This window comes from Mandrillus leucophaeus, unplaced genomic scaffold (genome assembly GCF_000951045.1).
Source record: "Mandrillus leucophaeus isolate KB7577 unplaced genomic scaffold, Mleu.le_1.0 Scaffold503, whole genome shotgun sequence".
NCBI classification, from domain to species: Eukaryota; Metazoa; Chordata; class Mammalia; order Primates; family Cercopithecidae; genus Mandrillus; species Mandrillus leucophaeus.
In genome coordinates this window covers 1,914,264-1,933,967 of record NW_012105399.1, presented here as the reverse complement: position 1 = coordinate 1,933,967, position 19,704 = coordinate 1,914,264, and the positions used below count along the sequence as shown (strand labels likewise).

At 39.0% G+C, this 19,704-nt stretch overlaps 1 protein-coding gene across 2 annotated transcripts in view; it reads right to left on the bottom strand.

The window, feature by feature from the left end:
• Window positions 1-19,704, bottom strand: part of CENPF (centromere protein F, 350/400kDa) — a 59,112-nt gene that overhangs the window by 29,133 nt on the left and 10,275 nt on the right. For both annotated transcript variants that reach the window (XM_011996160.1, XM_011996161.1), the window contains exons 4-10: window positions 17,992-18,113; window positions 17,469-17,560; window positions 15,756-16,047; window positions 14,448-14,650; window positions 6,462-6,587; window positions 4,953-5,081; window positions 2,709-2,831 (exon numbers count right to left, since the gene is read on the bottom strand). In XM_011996160.1, the coding sequence (XP_011851550.1) occupies window positions 2,709-2,831; window positions 4,953-5,081; window positions 6,462-6,587; window positions 14,448-14,650; window positions 15,756-16,047; window positions 17,469-17,560; window positions 17,992-18,113 (1,087 nt within the window). The remainder of the gene's footprint in view (window positions 1-2,708; window positions 2,832-4,952; window positions 5,082-6,461; window positions 6,588-14,447; window positions 14,651-15,755; window positions 16,048-17,468; window positions 17,561-17,991; window positions 18,114-19,704) is intronic.

Sequence of the window (19,704 nt, the reverse complement as noted above, 5' to 3'; positions counted from 1 at the left end):
GTGGCATTTCATGATCCCATCCATGAATATAGCTTAATATGTCCCCTGCTGGGTGAGGCCTATATACTTGGATAAGGGATGGATGCAAAGAATGTGTTTTTTCCCTTTCCTCCCCATCTCTCTTGCTTGCCAGAGCCAGCTCCTTAGAGGACCTAGTGTAATACAGATCCCTATGCTTGGAAAGGTCCCTAGGCAAGTGTTCCCTCATCTTGACTGTCAAACGATGGTATTTTATTGCCTAACCCCAATGCTATGGGCTGGCACTGGATACTGGATGAGCAGCTTATCTAAACCCTCCATTCACTTTGATGCTAAATGTTAACTTTACCTTTGATTGGGCCATTAAATCACATTTCCAGTACTGATAATTTCTCATTGTGAGCAGCACGTTTACTAAACATGGACAAGCAAAATTTCAGTACAACTGTCACATTATTTCGGCATCCAAAACCTATAAGCGTCCTAAATTTGTTAGTGCTTACTTATAATTAGACACAGAAAGATACCCAGAGTGACACAATAATAGAACAGGCAAAATTTTAATATGGGAAAAATCAAGTGCACTGTCCCCTGATCACACTTTCTGTGCCTGTAGGTGACAGCAAACAATGCTAATGTCAAAAGTTCATGGCAGTGGTGAAGACCAAAGCAATGAGCAGGTGGTGGACTGCAATAACTGACCGAGCACTTATGTGCCGGGCACTGGGTTAAGCACTTTACATACAACATTTAAGTTAACCAAGAATACAGCCTTGAAAAGGGAGGAGAATGATTTGTCCCTATGTGCAGATGAGGAAAGTCAGACTGAGAAAGGGTAAGCCATTGTCTCAAGGTCACATCGTGGTAGGTGGCAGAAAAGCAATGCAATTTCAGATCTCGCTCACTCTAAAGCCACAACCATTTTCCCTCTAAGTTACACCACCACTCTAACTGGGTTCATCACTTATCTGGTCCCAATCCCAATGCAAAACACAAGAGCCAGCCGAACTCTTTAAAATCTTGCTATCACCCTCAAAAGATGACACAGACATAAACATAACCATAAATGAAGACAAATACTAACTTCATCCCCAGGCCCTGTGCTAGGCACTTTCACATCGATGCCCTCATTTGACACAGACATCAATGAAATGCCAATGAAACGTGATGCATGCACCTCGGTACAGGCTAGGGTTAACTGAGGACAGCGCTACAGCTCATGGACCAGACCTTGTGGGGATGAACGAGTCTTCAGAAACACCTGCAAGACAATGTCCAGCCCACTACTGCGACTTGGCCATGCAAGCAGTTTTAAAAGTGTTTGGACTCTCTTAACCAGATGATTGCTTTTACAAAATGTTTCCACCAGGCAGCCAGTGGAGTCGCGGGAGAGTTCCTGGCTGAAAGGGAAGCTCACAGAGGGAAGAGTTCGATGCCAGTCTGCCTGTGGAAATGTTAGCAGAAGCATCTGTTGGTTGGTCCCCACTGGCCAAAAGGCAAACATTTGTTTTGCTGAAACAAACACTTTCATTTGAAAACGTTTGCTGATGAAACCATCATCTGATTTGAAGTTTTCTTCCACTTTGGTGGCTGGGGCTGTGGCCCCCTGTCTCCAGCAGTATTGCCCCTTTGGGGTTAGCTGATTTAACAATCGCCTGTCTGCTACCGACAGATGTTCTGATTTTACCATCGTGATACACTCTGCAAAGCAGTGGGGATAAATACATTTAGACTTTCCTCAACTGAACAAATAACTGTTCTTTATAGAGAAAGTTTTTTTAATCTTTACAGCCTAAAAAGTGATCACAGAACATTTAAAGAATAAACAGAAAAACATTCTTTCCTGTGGGGTTTGATGGAGAAGAAATTTCTACAATTCTTTTGTTGTTCCTCTTCTTAAAATTACAATGTTGATTTACGGCTCTCTTCAAATTGTTTCAGTCTATTAACTGTCACTGAATGGTTCTTAATTAAGCCCTTTAAAATAAACTCCAGGCCACTAAATAAATTCAGAGAGAAGCCAAATTGAAGTATGTATGCATAAAATCCCATCAGGATATCCATGCCATTCCGGAACCCTCATCCACCACTTTGTGGACGAAACAAAGTCTCCAAAGACACCGTCAACCAGGGCGTGCACAGGCTGAACATTAAGGTCAGTATCCACTTTTGAAGCCAGAGTCATATAATTGACAATTACTTGATGTTTTTGTAAGAATTTTTAATCTAGAAACTCTTTATCTGTCACTACTTTTGTTTATTTAAGTCTATGACTTTCCACGTGTTTTTAATATTGAAAGACACAAATGCCAACACTTAGAAAAGGGATTTAGATGATACATCCCATCCACAATTTTGTTTCTTTCCATTTAAAAAATCCTTTCCTTCCTTTCTTCCATCTTTCCACCTCCCAGGGGTTCTAAAACAATCTTTAAGGAAGGAGTACATATTCTTAACACAAGTCATGTTGTAGATGCATATTACTAGATATGCTATAACTGCTAGATTCATATTAGTAATTATATACAGAATAGAGAGTAGAAAAATAAGCAATCATAGTCTGTCATGGGTTATATACAGAACATTCTGTAATACTTACTTCTGGCAAATAGAAAAGAAAAAGGCACATAGTCACAATAAGCTACTGACAAATGGAATAGAAATTTTCTTTTCCCCTTGTACTTGGTCCTATAAATAAGTGGAGAAAACTCAGCATCTTCCTGCCTTACCTCCACGCTTCTCCTCAGCTCATCCTCCTTGATCTGACTCGCCTGGGATGCCTGTTCAGCTCTGCACAACTTCTGCTTAAACTCTTCCAAATTTTTTTCTAGCTGTTGCTTTACTGCTGCGACCTACAAAAAGAAAAAGAGGACAAGTTTCATTTTTATGTTCTTTACTTTTTCATTAATCATGTATTCTTAAACAGTAAAACGGTCATGGAATATAAAAATGGATGCTATCTATTTTGGTTGAGATACAATATACGTCACAGCTACGTATATCTTAAAATACCATAGTGTGAACCTGCAACGTCACTCAGTGGCAGCATAGAAGAGATGAAAGAGGCTGGGTGTGGCAAGGAGACCACAAAGGAAAAAGATTTAACCACAAAAAATAAAACAGCTAGGTGGTAATAAATAACCAAAAGGAAAAAAAGTTGAGATAAGAAACAGGCTAAGAGAACACACTTTCAATATATATAACAGAATAAAAGATATTATATCTGTAATACAACATACAAAGCGCCCCTATGATTGAACAAAAGGGCAATGGGTAGAAACAGAAAACTATACAAAAAATACAAATGGCTACTGAAAGAGATAGCTTCGATGGTAATCAAGGAAGTGTGAATTTAAAAAATAATATGGCAATATTTTTCACTCCTCAATTGGCAAAAATTTTAAAAACCAAGACTATCTCCAATCAGCAAGGATGAGAGGAAACAGGCCCTCTTTTGTACCTGGTAGGAGAGTAACTGCTACAGCTTTTATGGTGGGCAATTTGGCAGTAACTATCAAATGTTAGGATGCTGGCCAGGCAGGGCGGCTCACGCCTGTAACCCCAGCACTTTGGGAGGTTGAGGTGGGCAGATCACCTGAGGTTAGAAGTTTGAGACCAGCCTGGCCAACCTGCTGAAACCTCGTCTCTACTAAAAATACAAAAATCAGCCAGGCATGGTGGCAGGCGCCTGTAATCCCAGCCACTCAGGAGGCTGAGGCAGGAGAATCACTCAAACCCGGGAGGATGAGGTTGCAGTGAGCTGAGATCGCGCCACTGCACTCCAGCCTGGATGACAGAGGGAGATTCTGTCTCAAAAAAACAAACAAACGACAAAACAACCACACACAAATATTGGGATGCATATGTTCTTTAGGCTATCGATTTCGCATGCAGAAATCTGCCCTACAGAAACATCAGCACACATACACAAAGATACCTGCCCCGTGATATTACAAACAGTGCCACAGGGAACAAGAAAATGTTGATAATGTAAGTATCCATCAGTAGAGTCAGCAGTTTCAGGTGTAAGAGAAAAAGAAGAATAGAAGGTGACATGGAGGTTTTGTCCCATGACTGGGACATTTGGTCCCAGCAATGTGGAGAATGGAAGTGCAAGTTAGCAGGGTGGGGAAGACTAAGGGAACAGCAGTTTTGGAAAAGAAATACCTAGAGTTCAATTCTTAGCATGTTGCTGTGAAGTGCCTTTAGACACGTGAGTGGACTGTCAAGCACACACCCACACATCTGAAGTCCAGAATAGACATCCAGGCTGGGCAGAGTCATCATCACATAGACGATATGTAAAGTCACAAAACTGGATAAGACCATTTTCGGAGTGAGTCTTAAATAAGTAAAGTGATTATAATTTCCAGTGCTTTAACTACTTGGGGGCATAAATTACTTGGCATAGCTCCCACCTGGTCACAGATCCAAGAACCAACAGAATATCAGAGACCTCCACAGACTTCTGGATCTGAAATCCTAACTCACCCCCACTGTTTCTCTAGATGAGGAAACCTGGAGCCAGAATGGTTCTGCACATTCTCCACTTTGATAGGGAAAGTGAAGGTGGAGCCGGGCGCGGTGGCTCGCACCTATAACCTCAGCACTTTGAGAGGCCAAGGCGGGCGGATCATGAGGTCAGGAGATCGAGACCATCCTGGGCAACATGGGGAAACCCCGTCTCTACTAAAAATACAAAAAATTAGCCGGGCTTGGTGGCGGACGCCTGTAGTCCCAGCTGCTCGGGAGGGTGAGGCAGGAGAATGGCGTGAATCCGGGAGGTGGAGCTTGCAATGAGCCGAGATCGCGCCACTCTGGGTGACAGAGCGAGACTCCGTCTCAAAAAAAAAGAAAGTGAAGGTGGAGCGCTTTTTCTTTGAAAGTATCATATGTCAGTTATGGTGGAGAAGTAACAGGTACAAGGAACAAGAGGGGAAGACTGAGGAGAGAGAGAGAGACACAGTTCCTACTTTATCCAGTTCAGCCTGCAGGACGTTGTGCATATTCTTGGCTTGCTGTAACTCCTGGGTGAGTCTGGCCTTCACCTGGATGCACTCTTGGTCCAGTGTTTGGAAAGAACGCTGTTGACGGGAGAGCTCCTGAAAAAAAAGGGCAGGTGCATCAGCCCGATGATGGTTCGCTAGGGAGACTCCACGGTGAGGCACGAGCATCCTAATGGGCAACTGCACAGAGAGCACAGAAGACAGCAGGGAGCTGAGCCAACTGTCTGCTTAACAATGAATATAATCAGCCTCAGTGCTCCATTCTGGGCCCAGGTATCCAATCCAGGTCTCTGAGGGAAAGGGGAAGGACTGTATCAGTTGACCACGTGGAAACTAGCCTGTTTCCACTTCATCTTCAGTCTTAAATTAATTACCTCTACTTTGAAGGATCAGGGGCAAGAGAGCAGAACTGAGCTACAACAGTCAAAGCTCAAATAAGAAACCAAACATACTTAAAAATGGCGTTTAAAACACGAAAAACTGTATACCACTTTAAATGGGCTCAAAAAGTATATGCTACCTTAACTTTAGTAACCACAGAAGGATACTAGCTAACATTTCCAGGCACTCTTATTTAAAATCTATAGACTCTTAATCCATATGGCACTTTCAGGCTAAATCACCTGAAAGAACCAAACTGGCAGATAATTACGGAAGGACACCTTCCACCCTCACTCCTGCCAACCGCTTTCCCCACCACATCAAATACCCTAATTTATTTGCCAACCCACAGGTTTAAAAACAACTAGAGTTGCCTGGGCGCAGTGGCTCACGCCTGTAATCCCAACACTTTGGGAGGCCGAGGTGGGTGGATCACCTGAGGTCAGTAGTTTGAGACCAGCCTGGCCAACATGGTGAAACCCCGTCTCTACTAGAAATACAAAAATTAGCCAGGTGTGGTGGTGGGTGCCTGTAATCCCAGCTCCTCAGGAGGCTGAGACAGGAAAATTGCTGGAACCAGGGAGGCGGAGGTTGCAGGGTGCCAAGATTGTGCCGCTGCACTCCAGCCTGGGTAACAGAGCGAGACTCCATCTCAAAAAAAAAAAAAAAAAAAAAAAAAAACTGGAGTTACAAAGGAAATAGAGTGAAAGAAAAAAATTTTTTTAACCTATTGGAAAATGTAATACAATTTCCTTCAATCTACTGGAAAATGTAATACAATTTCCTTCACAGCAGAGAAAATGTCCAAAAGAAGAAATGTGATCCTTTCCTACTGAATATCACATCTCAAACAAATCAGAAAACAGGATGAATTCTGAATACTAATTCCCTTCTCTAATCAAAAACTGAAAGATTCTTAAAAAAGCACAAAAATGAAGATGTGAAGGAAAATAAGGTGACCTTTAGCTCACAAAGCATTTCCCCTCTAATAGAATTTCCCAAATCGTGATAACAACTCCCCCTTCCAAGTGATCAAACTCTGAAAAGTCCATAAAAAGCCTTTCAGACAACACCTCATGAATCCATTGACCTTACCTCTTGAAACTCCTTTTCTTTTTCCTTAATTTTCTGTTCCAGAGAACATCTGGCACTTTCTGCATTTTGTCGCTGACAACTCAAATCTTCCGTCAATTTTTTCAGTTTTTGTTCCAATGCAGTACACTAATAACGAATAAAAATGTTCAAGACAAAATAAATATTACTCAGGTAAACAAATATTCTGTGTTTTAGAAAAACTGCTATAATTATTTTAGCAAACAATTTATGTTTAGGAACTATTAGCAAGGATGTAAAGCACTATCCCACTTAAATACTTCCTAATTTGTGCCATGAAAAAAAAGATCAGTATGTCTAACGATTCATCTAACATTTTGTTGCAGGGAAATGAGAGGTTAAAATGCAATGGTGTTAGCCCATGTAATTTAAAAGCTGTAAAATCACCAGAGGGTGCCCATTACCCTCATGATAGTCTCTTTCAAGCATAATGGATTTTGTGGTAAATTTTAAATATTAAAACATTTCTTTCCACAATGTGCCCACTATGCCACTTTAAATTTCAGGAGGTTCACAGGACTCCAGAGAGTATCGCTAAAAACCAGAGTATCATTAAAAACCAGAGGTTTTTAATCATGTTGCCATAAGCAACACAAAGAACATTCCATTGCCTTTTCACAAAGCCAGATATCCCTAAAATAATTTTTAAGACATGAATTACATGAAAATTTAGGATGCTCTTCTAAAATTAGATTGGAACAAAATGGTTTTAACTCTTCAAGTGTTGAAAGCCATTCTTCTCTACATTCCCCGTGGGCTCGAATCCTTAAACTGCCCTACAAAACAACTCTATAAAGACCAGGGAATAAAAAGACAACTTCATCTTGGTGGGGTAGAATTCTCCACTACAAAAGAAATGTGCTCCAAGTTGGCAGATCTCTCTAGTAATGTAGATTCTCCGAAGTCTGATTTAAAATTATGAGAAATGTTAGAAATGTAGCTAAGAATTCAGAGGAAAAGAAAACACTGTAATACTCAATCGCTACAAAGAATTCACTCAAAAATCCTGGTGACCAGTCAATCACCAACTATTAACTAACCAAAGAAGAAAGGGGCCAAGCTGGTCATTCCTGACTAAATGACTTTGCAAATATCAGAACTTTAAAAATACGAAACTCAAAAGGTTAAAATTTTGAGCCAGATGTTCAATGACACTCTTGTCATTATCTTTATTGCCCTTAAATTTTTTCAAAGGCCCAAAGAAAAGCATTACGGAGATTATTTATAATAAAAATAAACAAATATTGATTGAGAGCCCACTATACATGTCACGTACTGTTCTGGGCATTGGGGATACAAGAGCAAACAACTCAGACAAAAGTCACTGCTCAGGCCGGGCATGGTAGCTCACGCTTGTTATCCCAGCACTGTGCGAGGCTGACGTGGACAGATCACTTGAGGTCAGGAGTTCGAGACCAGCCTAGGCAACAAGGTGAAACCCCGTCTCTACTAAAAATACAAAAATTAGCTGGGCATGGTGGTGCATGCCTGTAATCCCAGTTACTCGGGAAGCTGAGGCAGGAGAATTGCTTGAACCCCAGGAGGCAGCGGTTGTGGTGAGCCAAGATTGTGCCACTGAACTCCAGCCTGGGCAATTAGAGCGAGATTCGGTCTCAAAACAAACAAACAAAAAAGTCAGTACTCAAATGACGGTTCAAAATTTTGATGGTTGACAAATCTCAGGGGAAAAAAAAAAAGAAAAACACCTTTGCACCACAGAGAACATGAATGAACCCGTGGCGCCCTCTACTGGCACTCCTTCAAACTGCAATACATTCCACTAAAGGGTCCTGGAATCAAGAATCCTTTTCTACTAAACTTAGCAGGTTAAAAGAGTCTTTAGAAGATACTTGTATTTTATTTAAAATTTTTTAAACAACATTCTATTATCAATGATACCTAATTCATATAAGAGTATCTGACCACTAGGTGTCATGAATGCTCCATAATACTCTAAAATAGTGCCCAGAGCTCAAGTCCTTGAAAATATGTAGCACATGACCCTGGGCACTTACTCCAGACCTTTTTATCTGTAAACTGTGGCTGCTGAACTCCAGGTTTGCTGCCAGCTCAACACTCTGTTTCTCCATGCATTCAAGCCTTGTATCTCACAATTTGTAAATACTTGGAAAAGGCACACTACAAACAGCATATGTTCACTTAAAAACATGATATTGACTTTTGTTACAGCAATTCCATTTTATTTAATAGTTAAGTCTAATGTTAGATCTGGAAACAGCATAAACATAGTATAATTTTATTTTATTTCAGTTACACATATGACAAGGTCATATTATCCTCAGGGACAAGACAGAAAAGAGTAAACTGCATTTTCAGTTAAGTGGATTTCTAGCTCAATGGAAAAAAGGAACCCAAAAAGCACAGAACAAACAAGTATTAAGAACCTGGAGGGGCTGGACGCAGTGACTCACGCCTGTTATCCCAGCACTTTGGGAGGCCAAGTCGGGCGGATCACCTGAGGTCAGGAGTTCAAGACCAGCCTGGCCAACATGGTGAAACCCCATCTCCACTAAAAATACAAAAAAATTAGCCAGGCGGGTGGCATGCACCTGTAATCCCAGCTACCCACGAGGCTGAGACAGGAGAATCGCTTGAACCCAGGAGGCCGAGGTTGCAGTGAGCCGAGATTGTGCCATTGCACTCCAACCTGGGCAACAAGAGCAAAACTCCATCTCAAAAAAAAAAAAAGAAATGAATTTGGAGGTGGAGGGGTTGGGTGCAATGGCTCACACCTGTAATCCCGGCACTTTGGGAGGCTGAGGTGGGCAAATTGCTCGAGCCCAGGAATTCAATACCAACTTGGGCCACATGGTGAAGCCTATCTCTACTAAATATACAAAAATTAGCCAGGTGTGGTGGCAGGCACCTATAGCCCCAGCTACTAGGGAGGCTGAGGTGGAAGGAGCCCAGGAAACGGAGGCTGCAGTAAGCCAAGATCGCACCACTGGACTCCAGCCTGGATGACAGACTGAGACTCTGTCTCAAAAAAAAAAACAAGAACCTGGAGGGAAGACTCTAATAGAAAGCCAGAGCTGTATTCTCAGCACTATCCTAGTCAAAAATATTAATTCATGATTTGATGAGAAGAAACTTCATTATATGTGTCCCACAGAACAAGGATTTGGTGAACTTGTCACTCCAAAACCAAAGTAAAATGTAAAAGGAGAAATGTAATTCTTACACACAGGAAGGCCTAGCTTGGCTGAAACGCAACTGAAAATTAGCTTAATTAACTAGGAACTTGAAAATAAGCCATGATAATAACAGCTAATATTATTATAAGTACACCATGTGCCAGGTACTATGCTAAAGCCTTTACAAAAATTATCTCAATCTTCACAACAACCCTATGACACAGGCATTATTAACACAACTTTATTGATTAGACAACTGGGGCTCAGAAGTTCATTAAATAACTCAAAAAGCAATAAAACTGAGATGTGGCAGAGCCAGGTTCAAATCCAAGCCCTTCTAACTTGAAAGACCAAATTATTATTACATACTGAGACTGCATGAAGATATTAAATGTATGGATCACAGGAGGTCATAGTTCCACTGAAGAGCCATTGTTCCTTTATATATCTAATCAATATTTTTCCAGAATTTCTCTGTATAAGGCACTGCACTAGAAGAATATAAAAAAATGAACCTGACTTTTACAAATGGAATAATCACACTTTTCGCTATTCCTCCTAACTAGAACAAATAAAAACCCTGGGCATTATAGTAAAACAAACAAAAGTTTGAAAGGTGGAGAGAAGAAGGAGACTGACTAAGGAGCTCAGGACCTGAAGAAAAACACTATGGCACTGGGAAAAAAGGACTGTCAACACAGAATCCTATACCCAACAGAATATCCTTCAGGAATGAAAAGAAAATCAAGACATTCTCAAAAAAAGGAAAACTAAGGATTTGTGGCCAACAGACTTACCCTAAAAGCATGGCTAAAGGAGGTTCTCTAAACAGAAAGGAAATAAAGGAAACTGGAAGGAAATCTAGGAGGGAAGGAAGAACAAGGTGAGCAATGATTTTATATATACACACACACACACACATATACACACACACACACATATATATACACATACACACACACAAATATAATCTTTCCTTCTCTTCCTCAGCTTTTTAAAATATGTTTAAGAGTTGAAGCAAAATGTAGTTCTAAATGTATGTACAGAAAACATTTAAAACAATTAAACTATAAATGAGGGAGGGTAAAAGGATGAAAAGGGAGAAAACAGTCTGTAAAATTCACTAGAACTAGTGAAATGAAGTCACCAATACACTGTGATAAAATGTGTATAAATAATGTAGTATCTAGAACGATCACTATAGAAGCTCTAGAAAGATATATAAACAAATCAAAATGGATTTTTAAAAAATGTTCAAGCAACCCACAAAGGCAGGAAAAACAAGAAAACAAATGAAAAAGCAGAAAAAAAAGGAAAACAAAAAATAAAATGGCAGACTTAGGTCATAATATATCAATAATTACATTAAGTGTAACTGGTCTAAATATACCCATTAAAGATAAACAGTGGAGGACGGACGCGGTGGCTCACACCTGTAATCCCAGCACTTTGAGAAGCTGAGGCAGGTGGATCACCTGAGGTCAGGAGTTCAAAACCAGCCTGGCCAACATGGTGAAACCCTGTCTCTACTAAAAATACAAAAATTAGCCAGGCGTAGTGGCAGACACCTCTAGTCCCAGCTACTCCTACTCAGGAGGCTGAGGCAGGAGAATAACTTGAACCCGGGAGGCAGAGATTGCAGTGAGCTGAGATCACACCACTGCACTCCAGCCTAGGTGACAGAGCCAGACCCCATCTCAAAAAAAAAGACAGATAGTGAAAGAGTATATTTAAAAACATGGCCCAATTATATGTTGTCTACATGAAAGTCACCTCAATATAACAAAATAGGTTGAAGTAAAGAGGAAGAAATATATCATACTAACAATCAAAGGAAAGCTGGAGTGGCTATATTAATAACAGACAAAGTAGACTTCAGAATGAAGAAAATTACCATGAACACTAAATAGTGATAAAAGGGTCAATCCACCAAGATATAGCAATCCCAAATGTATATGCATCAACCGACAGAGCTGCAAAATATGTGAAGCAAAAACTGAAAGAAATCAAAGGAAAAGTAGACAAATCACAGTAATAGGTGGAGACTTGAACATCCCTCTCTCAACAATGAACTGAACAACTAAACAGAAAATCAGCAAGTATATTAACAAACTCAACAACATCATCAACCAACAAGTTCTAATGACATTTTTTCTGAGCAATATAAACATAGAGCAAGCAGTAATCAATGAAATTGAAAAAAGAGGAAAAAAAAATCAATGAACCAATGGGCTGATTCTTTGGAAAGATCAATAAAGATCAACAAAACTGACAAATCTCTAGCAAGACTGACAAAGAAGATGGAGAGAAGACACAAATTACCAACATCAGAAATGAACAAGGAATATCACTACAAATATCAAAAGAATAAGAGAATACAGAGAACAACTCTATATACATAAAGTTGACAACTTAGATGAAAATACAAACTATTCTAATTCCCCCAATATGAAATGGATAATTTTAATAGTTCTATAACTATTTTAAAACTTGAATTTGTAATTTTAAAACTCCCAAAAAAGAAATCTCCAGATTCAAATAATTTCATTAGAGAATTCTACTGAATATATAAAGAAAGAAAGAAAAAAACTTTCTACACAATCTCTTTCAGACAACTGAACAGGAAGGAACACTTTCTAATTTGTGAAACTAGGATACCCTGATACAAATATCAAAGAAAGATGGCAGGGGAAAAAAAGAAAGCCAACCAATATCTTTTATGAATATAGACACAAAAAATCCTTAATAAGTTATTAGCAAAAAAAATTCAGAAATATATTTTTAAAATTATATACCATAACAAATTAGGGTTTATTCCAAAGATGCAAGGCTCATTCAAATGTGTGAAAATCAATCAGTGTAACCCACCACATTAACAAGTTATTATTTTGTATAACTACATATGAATCTACAATTATCTTAAAATAAAAATTTTAAGTAAACAAATGAAAGAACCTGCCCCAAGAAAGCAAATAATAGAAATATGTCTACTACAATGGTTTTTACCTAAAGCCTCAGAAATATCTAAAGAGTTTATTAAAAGTCAATTCCTTGGCCCCACCCAAACATAGATCTAATCTAACAGAATTAAATTTTCAAGGTTCTCTGTGATTCTGGCAATTAGCCAAGTGTGGGAACCACAGGGCTAGAACACAGATAATAGTAATAAAAGAGTCATAAGAGGGATGCCAGGAGAAAATATCTTACTGCATTAAGAGACAAGGGAAGGAGCTCACAAGAGTGAGAAAGTTATAAAGAGCCAGACCTGGAAAGAAGGACATTTCAAGCAGAAAGGCAAATAAAAGGAAAACATTGGGCCCAGAGAAAGGGTAGGTTCAGCAAACACCAAATCCTCATGGTTGGTCTTAGAAGACAATTCATTTTTCTCTACAATACTTACAATACCACATACCATACTCTCTATGTTACTTTATTTTTGTTATTTTCTGCCTCCCTCTATGAAGATGAAGCTTCACAAGGCAATGATTTTTGTCTAGTTATCACTGTTCCAGCCCCAGGTCTGGAGATTTTTGTCTATTTATCACTGTTCCAGTCCCAGGTCTGGAACAGTGCCTAACATATAGCAGGCATCAATATCAATACATGTTTGTGAAATGAGTCAGGAAATGAATGAGTAATAGAAAAAAAGAGAAGAAAAGACTGGCTAAAGAGGTAGGCTGGGACCAACGCAACAACAAGAACAACGACAAAACAATGGGCAAAATAACGGGCTAAGAAGCTTGGCCTCCATTGGAGTCTTAAGAAGATTCAATGGTGGGTGTACAGTCATCCCTCAGTATCCAAGAAGGACTGGTTCTAGGACTCCCTGCAGATACCAAAATCTGAGGATGCTCAAGTCCCTGATATAAAATGGTATAGTGTTTGCATATAACCTATGCACATCTTTCCATATACTTTAAATCATCTCTAAATTACTTATAATACCTAATACTATGTAAATGCTATGTAAATATTTGTGATAATATATTTGCTTAGGAAATAATGACAAGGAAAAAAAAGTCTGTACATGATCAGTATGGACAAAGCCATTCTTTGAGAAAGAATCTCACCCTGTCACCCAGGCTGGAGTGCAGTGGCACAATCTCTGCTCACTGCAACCTTTGCCTCCCAGATTAACACGATTCTTATGCCTAAGCCTCCCGAGTAGCTGGGATTACAGGTGTGCACCACCACATCTGGCTAATGTTTGTATTTGTAGTAGAGACAAGGTTTTGTCATGTGGGCTAGGCTGGTCTTGAATTCCTAGCCTCAAGTGATCTGCATGCCTCAACCTCCCAAAGTGTGGGGATTCGGGTGTGAACCACGGTGCCTGGCCTTTTTTTTTCCCCCTAAAGACTTACGATCCAAGTTGGTTGAATCCATGAATGCACAACTCATGGATACAATAGACCAACTATATATACATGTAAGATCCCAACAGCAGATTAAATCCTATCAAATGTCCTAAAACTCCTTTAAAGTGCCATTAATTTAAGTGCATATTCTATGTGGCACGCATCATACAAGATGCTGTATATACATTTTCTTTATTCTCTATTACTCCCTGCAACATAAAAAGAGATCAGTGACTTGCCCAACATCACTCAGCTGGGAAAGTGCGGCACCAGGCTTGATCCCAGATCCACCCAACGCTAAAACAGCTTTCTAGTTCAACTGCATCAAGAGTGCCTAGTACATATTAACAAAGAACACTACTGACATTTATTTCACAAACTTATGTATAAAATACTCTTTCCAAACAATTGTATGAAAAGATGTAGATTTCTCCAGTAATTCACGAAAAGTCAAGTACCTTGGTTGACGCCTGGTCGTATTGTGCTGTTGTTCTCACTAGTTCATCCCTACATTTGTTCAAAACTTTCTCTTTTTCAATTAATTCCACTTTCGCTTTCTCCAGTTGGAGTTGGAATTCTTGAAACTTATTCACTTGGCCTTTCATTTCTTTTTCTTGTCCTTGCAGACGTAGTTCCAACTCATTAATCTTGCTTCTTAGCTCTTAAACCACAAACAAAAATCACACTCTGATTTATATATATCTTGCCCAAAATGTTCATAGTTTATCATTTGTTTTATTCTTCTCTGAAATCTTTGATGAAACAAATATTTACACTAAACATAGAAGCTACTTTAATTGGATTTAATTTCAATAGTTTCTACTGTCATTTGCATTCAAATACTGTATAGAAAGCAGGAGAAACACATTTTCTTACATTTTAACAAAGAAACTTGGTGGGGGAAATGTTTTTCTAAAATCATGAATGCTATCTCGTTATTGAGACTGTGAAAAGTACATCACATATGACACCCTTTGTTAAAAGTACCATTTGGTTTTACCACACAACAGCAAACTATATTTGTCTGGTGCCCATATCAATGCAAATCAGTGCTAGGCAGTGAAAAGTTCACCCTCCTATATTCTCTGGTAGTTTCACCTCCACTAAACATCAAGAGTGTGAACCTCCCATACTGCCAAAATTAACAATGATTTTTTTTCCACTTTTTTCCCACATACGCACAACATTGGTTCCAAAGGCATTGGCTATGTGACAGCTCTCACCAGTGAACACTGACAGTGATTTTCAATATATCACAGCACTGGAAATTATCATCTTCTACAGAGTAGATTCCAAAACACCACCTGGTACCCTTGGCTGTCAGCTGCAGCGTGGCACAGCAGCCAAGGTTACAGGTTTGCTCCCATATGGACAACCTGGCAGAGCACAGCAAAGCTGTTCTGCAGACACACACACAACCTCTGGCCAAAGCTGGTCAGACCACAGGCTGGTTCTGTGGGTCACAAAAGGAGCCAGATGAGAAGCATGGGGAGTGTAAACTGTAACCAACCCACTGGCCCTGCTTCTGGAAAGGAAAGTCAAAGCCTCTCAACCTACTTTAGAGGCTTCCAGGCACCAGCTTTTCGATACAAGTAAAAGTACATTCCAACACTATGATGCCTTTTATCATTATTGAAAAGACAGTATGTTAACACCGACGTGCCTAACAAAACACCTAAGCACTTTATGGGATTAAAAATATCTGGAATCACCTGTGAAACTGCCTCAAGCAAAGTTAATTTAAACTTAACTTAGCTCAATGTTACCTTGATTCTGCACTTTTAATTGCTCCAAAAGATGAGGACTGCTAGAATTGTCAAAGAAACTGCTATTAGCATCTCTTTTCCCTATTTGCAAAATTGATCGACTTGGAGTCACCTCTTGTTCCCCAGAAAAGTAAGATGCAGAGAAATCTCTCCTAATTGGAGTTTTTTGAGAATTAGATGAAAGATGACTTGGCGTCTTCTCTTGCTGCCATGAGAACACAGATGATGAAGCCTGATGCCGGGCAATGTCGCGGTGATTCATGGTGGTTTGTGGAAGAGTCTGGCTTGCTTTCTGTAGAAATAGAATCTCTTTAGAGCCCTTTAAAGATCTCATATACTCAAGGCTATTTATTTTCAGATAGGATATAAAGCCATAATCCCAAGAAGTTAACAGTTGCACTGCACACCAAGAACGAACATTCATCAAGTCAAGTAAACCATAAGTCTAATACCCAGTGATGGAATGTTCTAATGCTCGACTTCTTAGCATTGCAGGAATAAGCTACTACCATCTCATGCCCAACCTATTTAAAACAGGCTAAGTCTTGGTATTTATTCTGCATCCTTCTTAGAATCCATTAAACATATGTGAGTATTCACTTTCATTCTGAATTCCAAAACTGGCTTTTCTTTGCCTGTCCTTGGTTACCTCCCCTTATAGCTTTGCCCAAAAGAATCAAAGTTAAACATCAGACTAAAAAACTCTTTCAAAACTCTCATATTCCACCATATCACTATCCCCAAAAAAATTACAAGTGTTTAATATTATGTAATATACATTTGTGGATGATCTACTGCTTTGCATTGTTCTTTCTATGCTTCTCTCTGCCTCCATTCTGACAAATATCAAGACATGGAGGTAAATGCAGCATTAGATTTTTATAGTAAGCACTTTTTTTGCCATAGGAAGAGGGTTAATGTTTACTAGATACTCAAATTTTCCGTAAAATATCTCTAGGAATCAATGTCAAGGGAAGAATTGCTATGAATGACTGAACTGGATGACAAAGCACATGATGTTTCTAGGACAAACCAGAGAGTGAGTACTTAATTTTTATTCATCTGATAAGCAATGCCTTTGCTACATATCAGAATCCTAATGACATCAAAATGAGCATTAAAGTCATGAAAAGAATAAAAATCATTAAAGCTCTAAGCCAGAGGTACTTCTGCATTCTCAGTATTTAAGGTACCTACTTATAAAGTCAGCCTTAAACGGCTTGCTGAATTGTGCCATCTCATCAATTCCTTATGTTTAGTGGAAAGCCACCCGTAAGAGCCAAACTGGAAATTTTTTTCAGCAAATAACATGTGAACAAAAATGGTACAGGTAAAATTCAATAGATCAAAAGGACTGTATAGGAAGCAATTGCCTCCAGGTGACAAAGCCAGGCAGGGAGCATCATGACTAATTCTCTGGCCCCACTGTCTCCAAGAATAGCCCTGATCACTGGGTCTTAATAGGGAAATAATTTAGTGGACATTACATGAACATTTAATATTTAGGGATAACCTAACCTCCCTACTCTATTTTACTCACTCCACCCTATTTTTAAAACTAAAAAATAATCACCTCCACTAAGCCCAAAACATTTTCTCAGTACGAAAAAACACCAGCTCTATGTAAAACAGATTTTTCTCTAACCTTGTTCTATTCTATATCAAAGTATTCTATAACTGCATACTCTATTATAGGGCCCATAGTTAACTTACTTTAGCCTGCAAGGCTTTAACTTCTGCCTCTAATCTTTTTCGTTCTTCAACCTCTTTATTATATTTTTCTTTTAGATCTTCATACTTGGAACCTAAAACCAGACAATCAAAAACAATTTTCTTTCAATCATTGATTCCATGAAGGAATTCACAGATCAACAATGATTCTGATAGTCTAGAAATGAGTATCTTAGTATACCAAGGAGAAATAACATTTTAGTTAGGGAAATAGATCAAACTATTGATCAAATTACCAAATATCAAAATACATAAAAACATAAGTGTTTTAAATATTCTGAAATTGAAATATACCACAGAAGGATAAAGTAAAAAGCTTAAAATCTCAATCCAGTAGCTCAACATAATTCAACAGATATGCAAATGGGTATGTAACAAGCGGCTGCAGTTTTTAAACATATAAATTAAAAGTTTAATTCAAAGTTGAATTAATTCATTTATTTTGTAGAATTAAAATCTCAAGCTAAACAAAAAGCTGTCTATACTAAAGAAAAAAATGCATTACCACTATAATATTGACTTGGTGTCAGTGGAGTTGTAAAAATTTTTTGTGGTGTATTGCATGGATTCAGAGAGACATCTGCAGACTGTACAGCTTGTTGGCTTCTTTCAAGCTCAGATTTACACCTGTTAGAAAAGGACCCAAGAGGCAGACAAATCTGTTAGAGCAAAGGCTACAGAATACCAATGCCTTACATTCCCAAAGAGTAATAAACTTACAAAGAAACCCATCCACTAAGAATTCTTAAGCATTTCATTTCAGGCATTTAATAAGGTCTAACTTATGTGCCAGACATAAACACAATCCTGTGTCTTCAAAGGAACTCAGTCTAGTAAAAGAAACAGAAATATAAACTAATAAGTGAAACGTTATAAAGGCTATAAGGAAGATCTATAATAACCACTATGACAGTGATATGGTTTGGCTGTGTTCCCACCCAAATCTCATCTTGAATTGTAGTTCTCATAATCCGTATGTGTGGTGGGGGGGACCCAGTGAGAGGTGATTGAATCATGGGGGCAGTTTTCCCATGCTATTCTCATAATAGTGAGTTCTCACAAGATCTGATGGTTTTATAAGGGGCTTCCTCCTATGCTTGGTTCTCATTCTTCTCCTTCCTGCCACCATGTGAAGAAGGGTGTGTTTGTTTCCCCTTCCGCTATGATTGTAAGTTTCCCAGCGGAAAAGAAAAGCCCTGTGGAACTGTGAGTCAATTAAACCTCTTTCCTTTATAATTTACCCAGGCTCAGGCAGTTCTTTATAGCAGTGTGAGAAGAGACTAATATAGACAGCAAAGAACAGTTGAAGGATTGGAATATATTCCAAGCAACTTTCATACACTAAGCCAAAGACAGGGACATAAAAGAACCCAGAACTTCAGAAACACGCGAAGAAAGTGGTGTCATTGGAGCATGGGCTCAAATCATGAGAACAGATGACATTACTTAGGATATTCAATCATTTCAAAAACATAGACTTGATATACAGATCATGTATTATATGACATTTTTAAAACACAGATATAAAAATTAAATCAATATAATGCCTCTAGAAAAGATATGGCTGGAAATAGTTACAAGAAATGGGAAACATAAGTTACACATTATATATATGTACACCCTGTAAAAAGGTATTCAGAACTATCATGCAAGTAAGCTCTGAACACATTTCAAAACCAAAAACTCACATTAAAATAGGGCTCAATTCTTCCAACTCTCTAATGTCTCTGACTTTAGTTTAACATAAAAAATAAAATGAACACTCTTAGAATGGCTAATAGTGTGCAGCAGTCTCTTTGCCATGGCATATTACTTAAAACAGGAAGTAAAGAAAGTAATGCCGAGCCCAGTGGCTCAAGCCTGTAATCCCAGCACTTTGGGAAACCAAGGCGGGCAGATAACCTGAGGTCAGCAGTTTCAGACCAGCCTGGCCAACACGGCGAAAACCCCTCTCTACTAAAAATACAAAAATTAGCCAGGCATGGTGGCATGCACCTGTAGTCCCAGCTACTTGGGAGGCTGAGGCAGGAGAATCGCTTGAACCCAGGAGGCAAAGGTTGCAGTGAGCTGAAATTGTGCCACTGCACTGCACTCCAGCAACAGAGCAAGACTTTGTCAAAAAGAAAGAAAAGAAAGAAAAAGAAGGAAGGAAAGAAGGAAGGAAGGAAGGAGGGAGGGAGGGAGGGAAGGAAGGAGGGAAGGAAGGAGGGAAGGAAGG